The sequence below is a fragment of the Temnothorax longispinosus genome, chromosome 12 (assembly GCF_030848805.1).
Source record: "Temnothorax longispinosus isolate EJ_2023e chromosome 12, Tlon_JGU_v1, whole genome shotgun sequence".
NCBI classification, from domain to species: domain Eukaryota; kingdom Metazoa; phylum Arthropoda; class Insecta; order Hymenoptera; family Formicidae; genus Temnothorax; species Temnothorax longispinosus.
Window position 1 is genome coordinate 3,514,444 of NC_092369.1, and position 20,105 is coordinate 3,534,548.

Genomic DNA, 20,105 nt, shown 5'->3' on the forward strand with positions numbered 1-20,105 from the left:
CGTCGCGTAGCGCAACCTGAGACTGACGGTGACGCTGTTAACAAAATATACGTTGATCAGTGCTTTAAACGATTGGAAACGGCTAATGAAGGATGAAGAAACGGTTCAGCAGAAACGACTATCGAACGGCGACGAGTGAAGAGAAGCAACGGTTAATTAACGACGGTGACGAACAGCAACAAACGATTCGAGAACAGTTGTCTGACGGCTGTCGAGCGGTTCAAGAACGGTTGTCGGACGGTTGTCGAACGGTTCAAAAACAGGTTAGGAACGATTACGAGCGGTTTAGAAACAGCTGTGAACTACGCGGAGACAGGAAAGGCTACAAACGGCTAAAGAACGTCGACGACGACGACGACGATGAGTGACAAGAAACAGTTAACTGACAACAACGAACGACAACGAACGGTTCGAGAACGGCTCGAAATCGTTTCTGAGCGGTTCAGAAACAGCGATGAACGATGCAGAAACATAAACAGAAACGGTTACGTACAGCCAAAGAACGACGACCGACAGCCAACGAAACGCTAACCGAACATGAGACCGTTAAAATCGACCGATGTGGATAAAAATATCGAAAAGCGACGGTTGGTGGACGAATTGCACGCACCGGCGAGAAGAAATTTTCCCCGCAGACACGTCATAGTGCGAGGGTACGACGACCTGTGGCAGGCTGATATCATCGAGATGCGTCCGTACTCGCGTTTCAACGGAGGCTACCACTACATACTCACCGTCATCGATGTGTTGAGCAAGTACGCCTGAGCCGTGCCGCTCAAGGGTAAAAGCGGCAGCGAGACAGCTGACGCAATCGCTGAGATAATTCGAGATAGCGGGAGGTGCCCTAGTAATCTACAAACCGACATGGGGAAGGAATTTTACAACACCGACGTGCAACGTCTCGTGAGAAAACACGGTATAAATCATTATTCCACGTATTCGGTGATGAAGGCGTCGGTCGTCGAGCGATTCAATTGCACGTTAAAAAACAACATGTGGAAAATGTTTACGCTCAATGGAACTTACAAGTGGTTTGACGCGTTATCACGAGACGTGTCGGATTACAACGCGCGCAAGCATCGAACGATCGGCATGCGACCCGTCGACGTTACCCCCGCGATCGCCGAAAGACTCTTGGCTACGGTGTACAGCGCGATAAAGATCGCGGGTCTGGCAAAGTTTAAAACGGGCGACTCGGTACGCGTCAGCAAATACAAGACAATTTTCGAGAAGGGTTACACGCCGAATTGGACCACCGAGGTGTTTAAGATCGTTAAAGTGCAGCATACCAATCCCGTAACCTACCTACTCGAGGACTATCGTGGAAAATCCGTCGCTGGAGCGTTCTACGAGTACGAGTTGCATCGCGCGACTTATCCTGACGTGTATCTCGTGGAGAAAGTACTGCGCAGGAGGGGCGACGAGGTTTACGTGAAATGGCTGGGATTCGATGGATCACACAACTCATGGATACACAAGGACAATGTGATTTAATTCGTTCAAACTGTATTTTATTCTTAATATAAAAAATGATACATGTAAAGTGTTTGAAATATGTTATACATATACAGTATATAATAAAAAATATTAAATACTAAATACATGTGCGATATCTTTATTAATATCCCTTCTCATATATAATACGATATTTACTCGAGGACTATTTCTTACATACATACATATATGTTATACTACATACATTACATACATACATATATATGCATACATACATTATATTACATATACTACATACATACATTTATATGTTATACTACATAGATATATATACATACATACATACATACATTATATTACATTATATACATTACGTTATATTCGGTAATGTCCCCACGGCAACGTATCGGTCGAATCCGGAACAATATATCGCTTATCGTCGTACGGACTCAGAGCGATTTTCGTCTCGCTAATAGTGTACACTTCGTGCATTTTCGATCTTATGCACGACTGTGGTCGAGTCATTTCGATCTCATCGTTCAGACATCGCGTGTAGTCGTCGAATGTGATGGTGCGCGCGATGACGTTGCTTTTGACACCTTTCGCTTTTTTACAATCTTTTTTGCCATCGACTCGTAAGGCGTACATTTTCGCCCTAAGTCCAACGAATTCGGTCATAATGACCCCGTTGTTTTCATCCTTCATCAGGCTCGGCACTTTTTTATTGACGAGAGGCATATCATAAGCGTTATCTACCGCATAGTCACTTGTGTCGAACCTGACTATATCATGTTTCATGTTCTCGTACGCGTCGTCGCACTTGATATGATAAATCAAACTATCCGTGTCGGTATACATGATTCTACACGAGTCGCGGTACAGGGGAGACATGTATTCGTGGTGAAATTCGTACAGGCACACCTTCGACAAGTCGAGGATGCACATGCCGACATAGATCGGTTTGTCGAATTTCACCTCGAGTTTGCGCAGTTCGATGGCTACCAGATTTTCTGAAAACACGCTACTGCTGTGGAAATTCGGTCGCGCGATCATTGCCTCCGCGCCGTATCTACCCTTCCACGTCGTCACTAATTTTACATCGACGTGGTTTCGTACATTCTCCATTGTTTTCCCAAAAACAGCGTTATTCATTAATTTATATAATGTTTTTTCGAACTCATTTTTGGCTTGTGTCCTGAATTTTGTATTGAGTTCGATGTAAGAGCGGAGCCACTCAGATTGAGCAAATTGTAATACGCGATGTATTTTAGTGACGCGAAGGCCATGGCGCATGCACTGTTGCAAATTGCGATAATGAATAACATAACGCTCCTTATCGTGCAGCGTGGCGAGAAGTTTGTCCTGCTGTTTGCCGGGCGGTTTATCGTGCATCGGACAGAACGGTAGGTCAGCGTGCGCGTCATGTTTATCCTGCGGATACTCGAGATCGACCTCGAGAATATAGCCCGTAGGCGAATCCAAAGCGATCGCGTTAACGTCGAAATTTGACGCGTCTTCGACCCATCGAAACTCCGCGTAGGGCAGTGGCTTACACATCGCCCAGTCGTATAAGTTGTTGACATCGAAGTACATTAGGTACAACGACGGTTTCGATGAATCGTACGACTCCATATACTTGTTGTTGGCCTTCGCGTATCTGCCGGAACATTGACTCAGGCCGCCGCGTATACCACGTTCGATAAACATGACCATGTCAACGTCGGTCAACAGTTCAAAATTGATACACGTATGTTTCAACATGGCGTTCCACGTAAAGCCTGGTAAAGTGTAGTAGTACGCGGGATCAAGTCCGTAACTCGCGACGCAGCTGTCGCGGAAATTTTCAAACACGTCGGCCAACAGCAAGACATCGGTTTTCAGATATAGATCGCTGTATTCGCCCAGGGTTCGAACGGAGAATCGCTGCCATACGTTCGCGGCGTGCGCGTAATCGCTCTCGGATACGGTGTCACCGGTCAAGGAACTGTAAAATGAATCGCGCGGCGGTAAACACGTATCCTCCAGCTTTTTGACGCTGTCCACGTATTCGTATGGAAAGACACCTTTTCGCGTCAATAATTTGAAATCGTTGTCGGATAACGTGGAAAATTTTGAACGTATAATTTTTAATTTATTATTATCTAGGAAGGATGCCAATTTTGCGAGACTCGCGCTAAGAAATTTATATGAGTCGATAAATCTTAACTGTATATCGTTTCGCGAATCAGATTTTTCCGCGGTGTCTTTCACGTGTTTAGTAAATGAGATGTACTTTTCCTTTGTTATAGGCAGTACATCGATCTTGCCTTCGAACGCGGCAGCTATCTCCTTGATAATAAAGTGTGCGTCATAGCCCGACAGATTGTGAAATATTACTGGGATGAAGTGAGAATCCTTATAATTCAGATTGCACGTCGAGTGTGCTGGACCTCTGTACCGCCCGGTCAGGTGGCAATGATCGCGCACTTTATTATCATCAGGCGCGAACTGTTGTTCGCATATATGACATTTCGTCGCGCTGTGAAATGTCTCCCACTCGTCTCGCGTTAGGTCTACCATGCATACAATGTCGGACAAGATGTTCTTTACGCGATGCGCCAATCCGTTGAGTTCCTCGACGAACCACGCGACACAGTCGTTATCGCGACGAAATCGATACGTCGATAACGTTTCGTCGTACGAACACTGTACGTAGTATGCTATACTACATACCCGATGATGTTGATAGGCGTATGACGCGTGTTCCGTATCCGGTTGTGTCTTCTGCAGCACGCACTCCAGATCGGCGTACACCACGAAGGGAAGTCGCTCTTTCCTGCTGTGGTTCTTGAAGCTGAGCCACTTGTTGTCCTCGCTCGGTAGTCGGATTGCGCATTTGTTTACCTTTCGACATTCCACGGTGTGGGCTTCCAATTTCATGCTCGAACTAAAGTAGTGAAGACATCTGCAAAAAAGAAACACAAATATTATAAATTTTTTTACAAAAAATATAAAATGATATATACAGGGTGAATTTTAATGGATGTCCCATCCTTTTACCATCAATACTTCATCGAGCATCCTTTTTTTGATAAAGAGCACTTCACTTATATAGAATAATTGTTAAACTTTACGTCTTCGTTACAAAATGGAAAATTTTTTTATATATATAGAAAGAAAATTGAGACAAATTGGCAGATGACAATTGGAATGGGACATCCATTAAAATTCACCCTGTATATTATTAAAAAAGTACAGGTACTTACCGATCGCAAAAAAATTTTTTGTTCTTTTTTTTGCTCAATTGCGAGCTCACGAGACGGGATAGATGTTTAATCCACGCGAAATGTCCAACATTGTCGTCTCGTGGGTCCTGCATGTACAGCAGATTCACATGTTTTTTATCACTCGTGCGGTCGGTAAGCCGGGAGAACGTTTGAAGTCTTCTGTCCCTCGATGATATAGACATTGACGGATATATCGGTGAGTCGTTCGAACTATTTAATTTGACTCAACGTCATTGGAAACTCAATGGTTTGTAAATTCAGTACCCTTGAATAATGCGGGTATGATGATTCCCGTTCTGGATGTCTTTCGGCTGGATGCAAGCAGCCGTCACGGCCCACGCAAAACACGCATTGTCCATTGATCGCACATTGATCACCGCGTGCTTCACTTTAATGTCTTTAGGCAATTCCAAGTGACACCCCGCGCGCAAAGGATTGTACTTGTTGACGCTCACCGTCAAATTGAGGATTCGAGTCAACGCCCAACCACTGTCGCGTTCCTGGAACTCCTCGAGTTTCGCTAATGTGGGCTCGATAACATGTAGCTCGTACCACTCGCGCAAGTGCGATGTATCACAGAGTTCTATGTTATTTGTACATATACTCTTATTAGCACGTTTATCACCCGCCACAAACTCCCCGTTGAACGCGGTGTTCGCTTTGACACAGTTATGTGTTTTTATAATGTCTCGCACTCGCTTGCACACGACGCTGCAGGCGTCTTCCAAAAATTGTCGCGGTTCTATATGGTCTGTATTAATTACCGCACCGGTCATTATACGCTTTTCGAACCCGGCGTCGATTTCTCGCCATACAAGTTCTGTCGCGCGCGTGTCGCCACTGGTACCGGCGTTCGCATAATTACCACCGCTATGGATAAATTGTCTTTCCAATCGCGACTTCACACCCTCGAGTCGCGCTATTCGGGCAACCATTGATTGCCTCTGCCCGATCGTTGGATTGTTGGAGAGCCGCTGACGTTTGGCACTACAGCGTGTCTCGAGCTGCTCGACGAATTCCGCGCATTGCAGCGCCCATGTGAAAAATTCACCCACGGTAGCTACTTGGTCGGACAGCTCCAATAGATCGCGTTCGGTTTGCTCGAATTGATCCATGTTTGATCACTTTCGCACCAGTTCTTTTATTATATCACTTCACAGCACTTGCACGTGATAACGTGATAACGTGTTTAACCACACAATAAATCTCGATACTCTTTGACCGATGTATCGCTCTAAAATCTCACTAATGCGGCTCGATGCGCTTCATCCCTCATATATACCCTTTGCTCTCTCTCTCGCTCCAACTGATTTTTTTGAAAGATCTTTTTCTTTGTCTCGCGTACTGCGTCGTAAAAAATAGCGCGAAATTGTTTAGTCTACGCGATAACACCCCCTTTTCCTAGAAAACATTTGCTTACGACAAACGTGTCCCGACAGGTTCGATGCGTTATCGGGTCGATCATCGTCCCGATGACGTCATTTCTTTCTTTGTTTTTTACGTACTACGTAGATATAGCAGTTCTCCGATATCGCGTCCACCGTGACGGATCTCAGGGAAGCGTCGAATGCAATATACGCTAGCGATGCGTTCAATACGAATCAGCTCATCGATTGTGAGCTCGCAGCTTTAGTTTTTTAGCACGTAAGATATATTGTGTAAAAGAAGAGTTAAATAAACAGGCTTTTTTTACACCTTAACGAACGATGTATTTTCTTTGCGTGCCTGTCCTTCCCTATACCTAACTTTTATCATATGTTGTTTACGACGAACATGTTCCGACAGGTTCGATGCGTTATCGGGTCGATCATCGTCCCGATGACGTCATTTTTTTCCTTTGTCTTTCACGTACTGCGTAGATAGATTGTTTAGTTTACGCGATAACCGCCCCCTTTTTCCTAGAAAAATGTTGTTTACGTCGAACGTGTCCCGACAAGTTCGATTGTTTAGTCTATGAGATAATCGATTGTTTAGTCTACGCGATAACACCCCCTTTTCCTAGAAAAATGTTGTTTACGACGAACATGTTTGGACAGGTTCGATGCGTTATCGGGTCGATCATCGTCCCGATGACGTAATTTTTTCTTTTGTCTTTCACGTACTGCGTAGATAGATTGTTTAGTCTACGCGATAACCGCCCCCCTTTTCCTAGAAAAATGTTGTTTACGACGAACATGTTCCGACAGGTTCGATGCGTTATCGACAAAAAACACGCTACTACGCAATGCCCTATCGAGTTAGTCTTACCATTGTGCGCCGCCTAGCGGCGTCGTTGCGAACGAGGCCCCGCGGCCCGACGGACCCCGCGGCCCCTCCACGCGGCCCCCGCGGACCCTCACGCGGCCCCCGCGGCCCACGCGGACCCCGCGGCGCGACCGCGACCGCGAACCCGCGGCGCGGGTGAATCATCCCGGTGAGTAATCCCGGTGACTCATCCCGGTGAATCATCCCGGTGAGTCATCCCGGTGGTATGTCAAGGTCAACCCCCTCCCCCCCCTCTTCCCCGCGAAATCCGATACCCTTGTGTAACCCGATACCCTTGTGTAACCCGATATCCTTGTGTAACCCGATATCCTTGTGTAACCCGATACCCCGCTCCTCCCCCCTCCCCCTCACCCTTCGCGAAATCCGATACCCCCCCCCCTCACCCCCCCCCCCCTCGGAGCCCCCGGGCCTGAACCCGCCTAGTACAACTACTAATGTAGGAACTATAGTATAATGCGGCATAGCAACAGATCGATCGTCCTTCGGTCGCGTAAATATTTTCGTGTCCGCTTCGCGACAAAAGCGTTAGTCTTCTGTTTGGTAGTTTTTTTTTGTTTAGAAGCATCGCGGCCCGGCAACGAGCAAACAGGCTCAGTCCTGCAACGACCGCCGTAAGAGTCAGTCTCGTTTCACGGATCTGTATCAGCTAATAAATCCTGATTATTATTAAGCGTATTAACAAGTGGCTTCCTTCCCTTACAAATTCAGAAATGGGATCGGTATTCGGGTGTTGGTGCAACGCAGTGAACTAATAACGCCGTGATAAACTGCCGGGTAATTCCAAGCACGAAACCGCGTCGGTGAGGTGTCCGTCAGTGTTCCAATCTTCCATATCGCTATCGGAAACGTGATGGCCCTATACAAGTGTAAAGTGCTCCAGCTCAAAGAGTTGCTGCAAGAACGGCAGTTGCCGACATCGGGCAGCAAGGCGGAGTTGATAACCCGATTACAAGCAGCAGAGCCAGATAACGACTGGATTAACGTCTTAAGAGCGATCGGTGTGGTACAGAATCAAGAGGAAAGCGAGATGAAGGAGCTTGCACCGGCAGGAGATCGGCGTCGAGAGGCGGAGCATACTTCGATAAGTGATACCGAGCATACAAGTGAGTGTGTGTCGGTAAGAAATCGACGCGCGAACCACCGCGGGACTCTGCCAGAAGACGTGATGCGTGAAATGGAATTCATGCGGCGAAAACAAGCGTTAATGGGACGAGAGATGCGGATGCTGGAGAGAGAGAACCAGATGTTGCGTAATGCTCCGCGGAACGATGCAGGACCGGAAGTGTCATCGAAACATAGCGTGAAAGCAATATGTAAATTATTGAGCGATTTTTATGGAAGAGAGGGCATGTTCCGAAATTGGGAGAAGCAAGCCCGATTATTATTAATTGCAACATATCATTTAGATGACAACAGTGCGAAGATTCTCATAGGAGCGCGTCTTAAGGACAAAGCGTTAGAGTGGTTTCACTCTCGCCCCGAGCATGTCAAGCTCAACGCGAATGATATACTTCTTGAAATGCGCAAGATGTACGATCACCGTCAAAGTAAATTGAAGCTGCGGAAGCAGTTCAAAGAAAAAAAGTGGAAGCAGGGAGAAGCATTTAGTGCATATTACCACGAGAAGATTATACTTGCTAATCGCGTTTCAGTAGATAAGGAAGAAATTTTGGAATACATTATCGAGGGTATATTGAGTTTGCAGTTATGTAATCAAGCGAAGCTTCAACAGTTCGCATCGAAATAAGACGAGCTGCTAATGGCGTTTGAAAGTGTCAACCTGATGGAGGAGAAAAGTCGTCCGGAACGAGAGCTGAAGTGGAAGAACAAGGAGCAGAAGGACGTGCGGTCTCATACGAAGGTGTCGGAGGGAAAGGATGCGTCGACGGAGTCAAGTGCGTCACAGCCTAAAATACGGTGCTACAATTGCAGCAAATTTGGACATTTGTCTAAAGACTGTAAGTCGCCTAAGAGAGAGAAAGGTACCTGTTTCAAATCCGAAGAAAAGGGACATGTAATGAGCGAGTGTAACGGTAAGAATAAATCAGAACAAGTTAATTACGTAGATGCCACATTGATTAGTAATGAATTTCAAAAAGTAGTTACGATAAAATTAAGTTATTCTATTGCGAAGTATGAAACTAAAGTAGATGCATTGATTGATACTGGGAGTCCAATAAGTTTTGTAAAAGAAAAGATTATTTCTAATTGTTTTATTAATTGTAAGGGGTTACATACGTTCCTCGGCCCTGAAAAGTGGTCCAATAATTATGAGGGATCGGAAAACTATTAGACCGATTAAGTTGAGTCTTTTTTTATTGTTAAAAGTGTCTTTTGCAGGAAAGAAAACATACACTAAAAAAAATACAAAAAATGTAGCGGCTTCTCGTTTTTCTCGAAACACCACTTTTTAAAACGGTGGACATGATAACTGCCTCAGCATTCGTCCGATTAACTTCATTTTTTAAATACATATTCCTAATGAGATTTTTTATCGTGTCACGGGGGATTTTATTGATAAGTTTAATCATGTTTTAATAATAAAAAATGTAACAACTTTTTCAGAAAAAATCACAATTTTTTGAAAGTGTGATCATATCCGTAATTTTTTTTTTTTTTAAATCCCTCTCGTGACACGATAAAGAATCTCATTAGGAATATGTATTAAAAAAATGAAGTTAATCGGACGAATGCTGAGGCAGTTATATCCCCATCGTTTTGAAAAGTGGTATTTCGAGAAAAACGAGAAGCCGCTACAATTTTGTATTTGTTTTTCTTAGTGTATGTTTTCTTTCCTGAAAAAGACACTCTTTACAATAAAAAAAGATTTAACTTAATCGGTCTAATAGTTTTCTGGCAATCCCTCAACCACTTTTCAGGGCCGAGAAACGTATATGACCCCTTAAGCCGACTGACGATGGAAATAAATTCTGAGGAATTGACGGCAGTAAGCTAAGCATAGTCGGAACTATTACAATTGATATTCATTACAATCAAATCAGTGAAATCAAATTAGTGAAGCTAACGTGTCAGTATACGTGGTTGCTGATAATACTACGTCATTCTCTCACGTTTCTTATGGAAAACCGGTCCCGGTGGATTTGGCTGAAACTTTGGAAATTTGTAGTTTACGTGATCCTGATAAAAAGTTCTCATTGCCCCAACTTGATTCATTGAGCCGTATGAGCTCTAGAGACCGTCGAAAGTAGGAAATAGGCGACTGCCACTGCCACCGTGTAGGCAACCATCTGTCAATTCTTTCCTTTCCTTCACCCCTCCCCCTCCTCTCCCCCTTTTCACTTATCTTTCTTTCTTTCCCTCTCCCCTCCTCTCTTTATCACCTCGCCTTTCCCTTTTACCTCTCTCTTCTGCTCTTCCATTAGTTTCCGTTATTTTACGTTAGTTTACTTTATTTTACGTTATTTTACATGATTTATCCGAACACCTTCTCTTACGAGCAAGGAGCGCGGATTCAACGTTATGTCAGATCCAATCGAATCTTCCGGATTATTGGAATCTGAATGTGTCACTTTAAAGGGTTTTACCGTCGGCATTAGCGTTACCCAATGTGCACACCACGGGGAGGTTGCGCGATCGGAATTTGCACATCATATGGCCCTGGCACATCATATGAAAAGGGCTATTTTGTGTGAATGTGTGTGTGTGTGTGTGTGTGTGTGTGTGTGTGTGTGTGCGTGCGCGCGCGCGCGTGTTATGTCAGCAGAAATAAGGACCCCGCGAATCGTCACTCCCGCAGTATTTTATGACTCCAAAGCCTCTCTGCTTTGTGTGAATGTGTGTGTGTGTGTGTGCGCGCGCGCGCGTGCGCGTATGCGTATGCGTGTGCGTGTGTGTATGTAGAACAATTAACTAATGTTCAAACGTCAACAACATCTGGTACATTATCAGGATTTTCTTGCGGTGGCCTATTTGCTGCATCGTAGATAGCATGAAGAAGCCTCGTTGAAGGGTACCGAATATGTTGTTCATGCCGTGCGTATCCAATGAACTGAATGAACCATAAAATACTCGCAATGTGTGCACATGTAGAGTTCGAGCACCGGATTTGCAAGTGCAGTAGTAACCTTGGATAGGAGAGCCGTCTTGAACATTCATTCCATCATCTATATCATGATCGTCTGTCGGTCGGTATGATATCCATAATTGGTATTTCGCTGCATTACGAAATCGAGAGTACACTCTAACTCTTATTAAACCAGGTTGTGGTATCCTCTGTACGTCCCTCAACATTTCAAGCTGGAATTCTTCCGACTCCTCTCTTTGTAGCTTGTCCTGTATATACGATGGTGCCAAATGGATTTGGTAAATACCAACAGTAAGATCCCGCAGAAAATCTAAGTCCAAAATTGGAAAATCGGGAACGTGTTGAGCATTCAAGCGTACCCATCTCTGAGCGTTACGAGATGTTCAGATGTTCAGCCTCCACAAGTGCTTGGACAACATTCACTTCATTTGCTTTTTCCAGTAATTGACGAGCCAACTGCTCATTATAGCTCCTTCCATTTGAACGGAAGGACGATACCTATTGATTATCGCACCAGCAATACGGTAAAAATCACCCAAATTAGGAAGATGGGGAATCGGTATCGTCTGCTGGAAGAATTTAAAGATAGATTTGATGTGGCCATTCCTGGCCTCCACGATCCATCTCGTCTTAGTGATTATCCGTGAATCATTAGCTTCATCTGTAGAGAGTTGACTTTGTCCTGGTTCGATAAGTGCTGGCATCCTCCACCGAATCCCAAGGCGAGTGAGTAGCTCTGTAGCATCCCGATATCCTCTATCTACTATCATTAGATCTCCTTCTTGGAACCATTCTGTCATTCTCTCAACATCCCTATGAAATTCATTCTGGAGGATCGCAGCGTCATTGTTTCGACTGTCTGAAAAGTATGGACCTTGAATGTCCAGTATGTAGCCATCGGGTGCGACTATCAGCACAGGTTTGAGTAAATGTCGTCCCTTATAAAGAGAAAATGACTGTCGGAGAGTACGAAAATTACCACGCTTAGGAACGTAGCTATAAGTACTGTCAATGTATGCGATTACACGAGGAATATGTGGTTCGGGATTGTATAATTCATTCGCGAAATCGGTTACATGTCTCTGGACATAATCTCTTCTTGTGATTGCATCCAAACCGATGTTCGTAGGAACAAAACGTTGCATCTGTCGAACAATGGAAACGGCTAAACTCGTTGCTTGTCTACTCGGGTACTCGAACATAACTTTAAGAAAATCATCAGAGAGTCCTTGTCGCATCTTGCATAAGAACGTTAACAAGTCTTTTTTAGAAACATATCTGTAGCTGTCTGGATAAGGCACCCTATCACAATAATTAAATAATTCCAGAAACTGCCGTTTTGTCACTGGAGAAAAGGATTCGAACTCAGCATCTGTGAAAATCTGTTCTCATCAACGAATCTTCTTTGATCCCTTGCCACATTTCGGAGTCCTTGCAGGAACATTTGAAGTTGCAGTCCTTTGATGACGTAAGGTCTGTTAATGGACCGCAAGCCAAGTAGCAATGCCTGAAAAAAGAAACCTCGATCATCGAAATGATGTTGACATGATCTGGTATTTTCAGGAATGAAAATATTCCGCAAAACAAAAACGTTTACTCTGCATTCAAGCGTAATCCTGTGAACATCGGCATCAGCATTACAAATCACACAAGTACGATTCGCAGTTTGTGTCAATACATTGAGTCGCAGGCAAGTAGGATCGCGTTCCATTTCTGTTATTTCGTTGCGAATAGATTGATTACAGGTGATACAAATCTTCGTAAGATCTGTCACGGCAAGAGGTGGCCTCTGGAATTCATCACGTCTACGGATGGCAATCTCGCATTTGTTTTTATATTGTTACGGTATCGTATTATATTGTATCTGCGATTCGCCGTATTGGGAATTTGAATCATATCTAGTATGGCTTGGAGAAACCGTTTGAGGTGTTACATTTGCGACAGAGGTTTTTTACCGAATCGAATGAGTCGAATAGATGGAGATGAAAATGCTGACAAATGCGAGATTGCCATCCGTAGACGTGATGAATTCCAGAGGCCACCTCTTGCCGTGGCCAGCACTTATCGAACCAGGACAAAGTCAACTCTCTACAGATGAAGCTAATGATTCACGGATAATCACTAAGACGAGATGGATCGTGGAGGCCAGGAATGGCCACATCAAATCTATCTTTAAATTCTTCCAGCAGACGATACCGATTCCCCATCTTCCTAATTTGGGTGATTTTTACCGTATTGCTGGTGCGATAATCAATAGGTATCGTCCTTCCGTTCAAATGGAAGGAGCTATAATGAGCAGTTGGCTCGTCAATTACTGGAAAAAGCAAATGAAGTGAATGTTGTCCAAGCACTTGTGGAGGCTGAACATCTGAACATCTCGTAACGCTCAGAGATGGGTACGCTTGAATGCTCAACACGTTCCCGATTTTCCAATTTTGGACTTAGATTTTCTGCGGGATCTTACTGTTGGTATTTACCAAATCCATTTGGCACCATCGTATATACAGGACAAGCTACAAAGAGAGGAGTCGGAAGAATTCCAGCTTGAAATGTTGAGGGACGTACAGAGGATACCACAACCTGGTTTAATAAGAGTTAGAGTGTACTCTCGATTTCGTAATGCAGCGAAATACCAATTATGGATATCATACCGACCGACAGACGATCATGATATAGATGATGGAATGAATGTTCAAGACGGCTCTCCTATCCAAGGTTACTACTGCACTTGCAAATCCGGTGCTCGAACTCTACATGTGCACACATTGCGAGTATTTTATGGTTCATTCAGTTCATTGGATACGCACGGCATGAACAACATATTCGGTACCCTTCAACGAGGCTTCTTCATGCTATCTACGATGCAGCAAATAGGCCACCGCAAGAAAATCCTGATAATGTACCAGATGTTGTTGACGTTTGAACATTAGTTAATTGTTCTACATACACACACGCACACGCATACGCATACGCGCACGCGCGCGCGCGCACACACCACACACACACATTCACACAAAGCAGAGAGGCTTTGGAGTCATAAAATACTGCGGGAGTGACGATTCGCGGGGTCCTTATTTCTGCTGACATAACACGCGCGCGCGCACGCACACGCACACACACACACACACACACACACACACACACACACACACATTCACACAAAATAGCCCTTTTCATATGATGTGCCAGGGCCATATGATGTGCAAATTCCGATCGCGCAACCTCCCCGTGGTGTGCACATTGGGTAACGCTAATGCCGACGGTAAAACCCTTTAAAGTGACACATTCAGATTCCAATAATCCGGAAGATTCGATTGGATCTGACATAACGTTGAATCCGCGCTCCTTGCTCGTAAGAGAAGGTGTTCGGATAAATCATGTAAAATAACGTAAAATAAAGTAAACTAACGTAAAATAACGGAAACTAATGGAAGAGCAGAAGAGAGAGGTAAAAGGGAAAGGCGAGGTGATAAAGAGAGGAGGGGAGAGGGAAAGAAAGAAAGATAAGTGAAAAGGGGGAGAGGAGGGGGAGGGGTGAAGGAAAGGAAAGAATTGACAGATGGTTGCCTACACGGTGGCAGTGGCAGTCGCCTATTTCCTACTTTCGACGGTCTCTAGAGCTCATACGGCTCAATGAATCAAGTTGGGGCAATGAGAACTTTTTATCAGGATCACGTAAACTACAAATTTCCAAAGTTTCAGCCAAATCCACCGGGACCGGTTTTCCATAAGAAACGTGCGGGGTCCGTCCTGCTAAACAGTTAAAGTTTAAAAAATTGTTCGAAAAAAAATATGTATTGCCAAAACGTCCTTTAAAGCTCAAGGTTAATGCGGAACTAACATTAAAGTTTGATAATGTAAAAAGTTTCAATTTCTCACCGAGAAGATTATCGTATAGTGAAAGAGAACAGTTGAAGAAAATTTTGGACGAATTATTAGCGAAGGGAATCATTAGACCTAGTAACTCCGAATATGCGTCGCCGGTTGTACTTGTACGTAAAAAAAAGGAGTGTACTGAATGTGTATCGATTATCGAACTTTAAACAAATATATATTACGAGATAATTCTCCAATTCCAGTGACAGAAGATCAATTAAATGTTCTTAGAGATAAAGGATATTTTAGTGTCTTATGTTATAAGTTCATTAATATCAGAACAAATATATATATCAGGAGAATGTCTTTATTGCGTGTGTCTGTGGCAGCCATTACAGTGGAGTGCTGGCGCGCAACCTTGCCAGTGGTGCCACCTTAATTTAGTCACTAGCAAGTGATGGCCAACATTAGAACGATAATCTATAATCATTATTACATCTCCCTTTTTTTTATTTGCTCTGTTTCCGGAGAATGACAAAAGAAATACTTCACAACGTCTTATGGTATCAACTGAACACAAAATGGACTTTGAATATAACGCAAGATAAAATAAACTTAGAATATAACGCAACTACAAGTACTGGGTTGTTTTGTTTCAGACAAAATCTTTTAGATACGCTGGTTTTTTAATAATGCGACCAGATCTTGTAGTTACTGTTCGCTCGCTAGTTCGAGTATTATTTACAGGCTGTTGCAAGGTCTTGGGACCTACTTGTCTTTGACTTACATTCTCGTTTGAAACTCTAACACTTGAGTCTCCTACCTCCGTTACATTATTCGTATTTTCCTTATTATTACTATCGCTATGGTATTGCACCTCTTGGTTATTGGTCTCTCTTATCTGTTCAAAGATTTTATCAAACTCTTGTCTGCTATTGAACCTATCCGTGTTTCTCTTTCTCAGAAACTTTCTATTTCTAATGTACGTTTGTCCATTTTCCTCTAGTCTGACTACATACGATCTTGGACGGCTCGAATCTATTTTTACTATTCTACCCGGTTTCCATTCTTTATTATCCCACTGGATCATAATCTTATCCCCTATGTTTAACTCGGGCAAATCTCTCGCAGTTTTATTATAATGAGATTTTTGTTTTTCTTGGTAACTTTTCCGACTTACAATTCTAGTCTTATCTCTACACGGGTTTAACAGCTCCTCCCTTACAGGTACATAACCCTTTAATCTTCTCCCAAACAGGATTTGCGCTGGTGATGGAACTGTTTTACTTATCGGTGTATTACGGTATTCAAGTAATGTTAAGTACATATCTCGCTTATCATATAACGTTTTTTTTAGAATTCTTTTTATCGTTTGAACGTGTCGTTCTATAAAACCATTCGATTGTGGATATCTAGGCGAGTTCGTTTGTTGTGTAATTTCCCACTCTTCAAGAAACCTTTGAAACGCATTGTTTACAAATTGAGGGCCGTTATCCGAATGTAATACATCTGGCTTACCATGCCTCGCAAAAATTGATTTTACAGCTGAGATGACTCGGTCGTGAGTAGTATTCTGATTTAGACAAACTACTTCTGGATATCGTGAGTACATGTCTACTAGTAATAGGTATTCTTTCTCATCAAAATGAAATAAATCTACTGCGACACTACTCCAAGGACGATCAGCGGTCTCCCTGTTTATTAACGACTCTTTTTGATTGTTATTTTGGTATTTTAAACAAGCTGGGCAACTATTGATTACGTCCGTAATTTCTTTACCTATAAAAAGCCAATAGACGGTTTCTTGCGCTCTTAAAAGAGTTTTCTCAATGCCCATATGATTATAATGTAACCGGTTTAGAATATCCGCTCGCAAAATTTTTGGGATTACGACTCTGTTACCTCTACACACTACATCTTTTATAATAACGAGCTCGTCTCGAATTATCCAATACGGCCTAATTAAAAGATCTACTTCACTTTTCTGTTTTGGCCACCCTTCTTTTATGATTTTCATTAATTCTTTCAATTCTGGATCTTTACTAGTCTCTTCTCTAATTATTTCAAATTTCTTTGGCGTAATACTAACATAGTTTATCAAATCTACTTGTGCCTCTACCGCCGATTCAATTACATCAAAATTTTCATCATTATAATGCGCACGAGATAGTGTATCTGCAAGATACAATTGCGATCCCGGTTTATATTTAACCACAAAGGAATAATTTTGCAGACTAATTCTTAATCTTTGTAATCGCAGCGGACATTTATCTAGTGGTTTTTTGAAAATCGCTTCGAGTGGTTTATGGTCAGTTTCTACTATAAATTCTTTGCCAAACAAAAACTGGTGGAATCTCTGACAACCAAAAACTATTGCTAAAAGCTCCTTCTCTATTTGCGCTTAATTTTGCTGGTTTAACGTTAATGATTTTGACGCGTAGGCTATCGGTTTATTTTCTTGCAGAATTACTGCTCCCATGCCATCTTTAGAAGTATCTACTGAAAGTACTATCTGTTTATCTTTGTCAAAGTATCTCAAAACCGGCGCTTTCATCAGTTTCTGTTTGAGTACTTCAAATTCATTTCTATGTAGTGGCAACCACGACCATAACTGATCTTTTTTTGTTAAGGCTCTTAAATTTGAAGTTAGCTTGGATAAGTTCGGGATAAACTTTGCCACATACGTTACCATCCCTAAGAAGCGACTTAACTCATTCGCATTAGTTGGTTCCGGAATTCTTTTAATTGCTTCAATTTTTTCCTCGTCAATACTAATACCGTTTTCGGAGAGTATGTGTCCCACGTATCTAACTTGTTTTTTCTTAAACTTACATTTACTTAAGTTAAACTTAACTCCGTATTCCCTCGCTCTTCTGAAAACCTTTTGCAAGATATCATCGTGCTCTTGTTCATTTTTCGCGTGAATTATTACATCATCAAAGTAAACTTCAACACCTTCAATATCTCCGAAAATATCAATAAAGGTTCGTTGAAATATCTCTGGGGCATTTGACGGACCGAACGGCATTCTTAAAAATCTGTACCTTCCGAAAGGGGTCGCAAACGTTGTTAACTTTAACGAGTTTTCCGATAGCTCTATTTGCCAGAAGCCCTTATTTGCATCTAATGTACTAAAAATCTTAGATCCTGACATGTCACGCGTGAGCTCTTCGAATGTCGGAATTACGAAATGTTCTCGTAGTATTGCTTCGTTAAGATTTTGAGGGTCTAAGCATATTCTTAAATCACCATTTTCTTTTCTAACTAAAACGATTGGGTTTACAAATTCAGTTGCTTCTGTGACCTTCACAATAATCTTATCTTGAACCATTCTTTGAAGTTCTTTTTCTAACTTTGGTAATAATTGAAACGGAACTCTTCGACACGAAATAACTACTGCCTGATAATCTGGTTTAAGTTTAAATTCACACGGTTTCATTTTAATTTTACCTGTTCCTTGAAACAAATCTTTTTCTTACTCAACTAAATCTTTAACTGCTTTTATTTCATGTAAACTGTTTCTTGTAATTAAGCCTAAGTCTTGGATGCTTCTGATGCCTAGAATGGGGGGAGATTTGTCAAGCGTTTTTACAATTACAAAATTAATAGTTGTTTTTTTTGATTACCAACTTCAACTTTTAAATCGCAAATGCCTCTAACTTCGAGCTTTTGGCCGCTATAGTTTGAAACTATCATATTTGTTTTCTTTAACTCTTTGTTAATTCCCAAAGTATCAAAAATGTATTGGGGGATAACGTTTACATGAGCCCCCGAGTCAAGCTTGAATTTTACGCGTTTATTACAATCAAGTAGCTTAATCGTTTCATACCAACTTATATCGGGCGCGTTTGATCCTAACGTATCAATTACATACGAACTTCGCGACTCAGTTTCTTCCCCGACTGCGTAAACATTTTCGTTTTTACAAACCTTTGCGAAATGATTTACTTTTTTACATTTCATACAAGTTTTGCCCCACGCTGGGCATTTATAACCGTGTTTATAGCCGCATCGGTGACAGTCGTTCCGCTGTGATGCCTCTCTGTAGTCACGTTGTCCGTTGGTCTGCATTCCGCCTCTCTTCTTATGCCTGACGCCCTGATTCACGTTTGGCTTGGTCTTCTTCCCTGCCTTTTTCGTCTCATTTGATTGTTGTTTGACTCCATGAACATCCAGCTTCGTAGTTCCCTCGCAAAGTTGTTTTATCTGTAGATCTGCTTGCTCTGCTGCTCTGCATATATCAATGGCTTTCGTTAAATTTAAATCTTTTTCTCGCAGAAGCCTGTCACGCACTTTCGAATCGCGTACACCACACACAATTCGGTCTTTTATTAACTGCTCTTTAAGTGCGCCAAATTCACAATTCGCTGCCAGTCTACGTAAATCTGCAACGAACGAGTCCATGTCTTCTCCTGCTCCTTGCGTACGGGTATTGAACTTGTGACTCTCCACACTCGGATTTGATTTTGGGACAAAGTATTCTTCTAGTTTCCGCTTGAGTAACGTGATGTCGGTTTTTTCGGTATCCGTCATGACAATCGTCTCGACTATTTCACGAACATCTTCTCCAATACAATGTAGCAACGCTGCCGCCTGAATCTTAGTGGTCTTCGCGTCTAATCCTGAGGCTACCGAGAAAAGCTCAAAGTTCGCCTTGAATTTCTTCCATCCCTTTCCGGGATCCCCTTCTAACGACATCGGATTCGGTTGCTTGAAAGAGTCCATCTTTCTCTGTTCGGAATTACGTCTTACTCGTCACTTTGTCCGGCTCTTGGTGTCACTGTGCTTTCTACCACTGTTCTTCTTCCTGACACTCACGGTTTTTTGCAATTCGTAAGGTTCGCTTTCGACTGCGCCATGTTATAAGTTCATTAATATCAGAACAAATATATATATCAGGAGAATGTCTTTATTGCGTGTGTCTGTGGCAGCCATTACAGTGGAGTGCTGGCGCGCAACCTTGCCAGTGGTGCCACCTTAATTTAGTCACTAGCAAGTGATGGCCAACGTTAGAACGATAATCTATAATCTATTACATCTTAGACCTAAAGGATGGATTTTTCTACATTTATATGTCCAAAGAGTCTATTAAATATACTGCATTTGTTACACCATTCGGCCAATTTGAGTTCGTTGTAGTGCCGTTTGGATTAAAAACAGCGCCGACTAGATTCCAAAAATTTGTAAATGATATATTACAGGAGCTGATCCGTGAGGGAGATGTAATAGCGTACTTCGATGACTTCTTGATAGCTACT

General features: G+C 42.6%; 2 protein-coding genes across 2 annotated transcripts; both read right to left on the reverse strand.

The window, feature by feature from the left end:
- Positions 1-1,830: 1,830 nt before the first annotated feature.
- On the reverse strand, positions 1,831-4,903 carry LOC139823262 (uncharacterized). Its single transcript, XM_071795642.1, has 2 exons — positions 4,701-4,903; positions 1,831-4,399 (listed from the first exon to the last, which is right to left on the reverse strand). Exons 1-2 carry the CDS (start codon positions 4,901-4,903, stop codon positions 1,831-1,833), a joined length of 2,772 nt encoding a protein of 923 aa, XP_071651743.1.
- Positions 4,904-12,373: 7,470 nt separating this feature from the next.
- LOC139823263 (uncharacterized) lies at positions 12,374-19,572 on the reverse strand. Its single transcript, XM_071795643.1, has 2 exons — positions 18,778-19,572; positions 12,374-12,538 (listed from the first exon to the last, which is right to left on the reverse strand). The coding sequence occupies exons 1-2, from the start codon at positions 19,570-19,572 to the stop codon at positions 12,374-12,376; spliced, it is 960 nt and encodes a 319-aa protein (XP_071651744.1).
- Positions 19,573-20,105: the final 533 nt, after the last annotated feature.

Coding starts and splice junctions, on each gene's coding strand:
- LOC139823262 (XM_071795642.1), bottom strand. CDS start 4,903: ATGTCTATATCATCGAGGGACAGAAGACTTCAAACGTTCTCCCGGCTT. Junction 4,400..4,700: donor AAAAAATTTTTTTGCGATCG/GTAAGTACCTGT, acceptor TCTTTTTTGCAG/ATGTCTTCACTACTTTAGTT.
- LOC139823263 (XM_071795643.1), bottom strand. CDS start 19,572: ATGGACTCTTTCAAGCAACCGAATCCGATGTCGTTAGAAGGGGATCCC. Junction 12,539..18,777: donor AAGTAAATCATTTCGCAAAG/GTTTGTAAAAAC, acceptor TTCTTTTTTCAG/GCATTGCTACTTGGCTTGCG.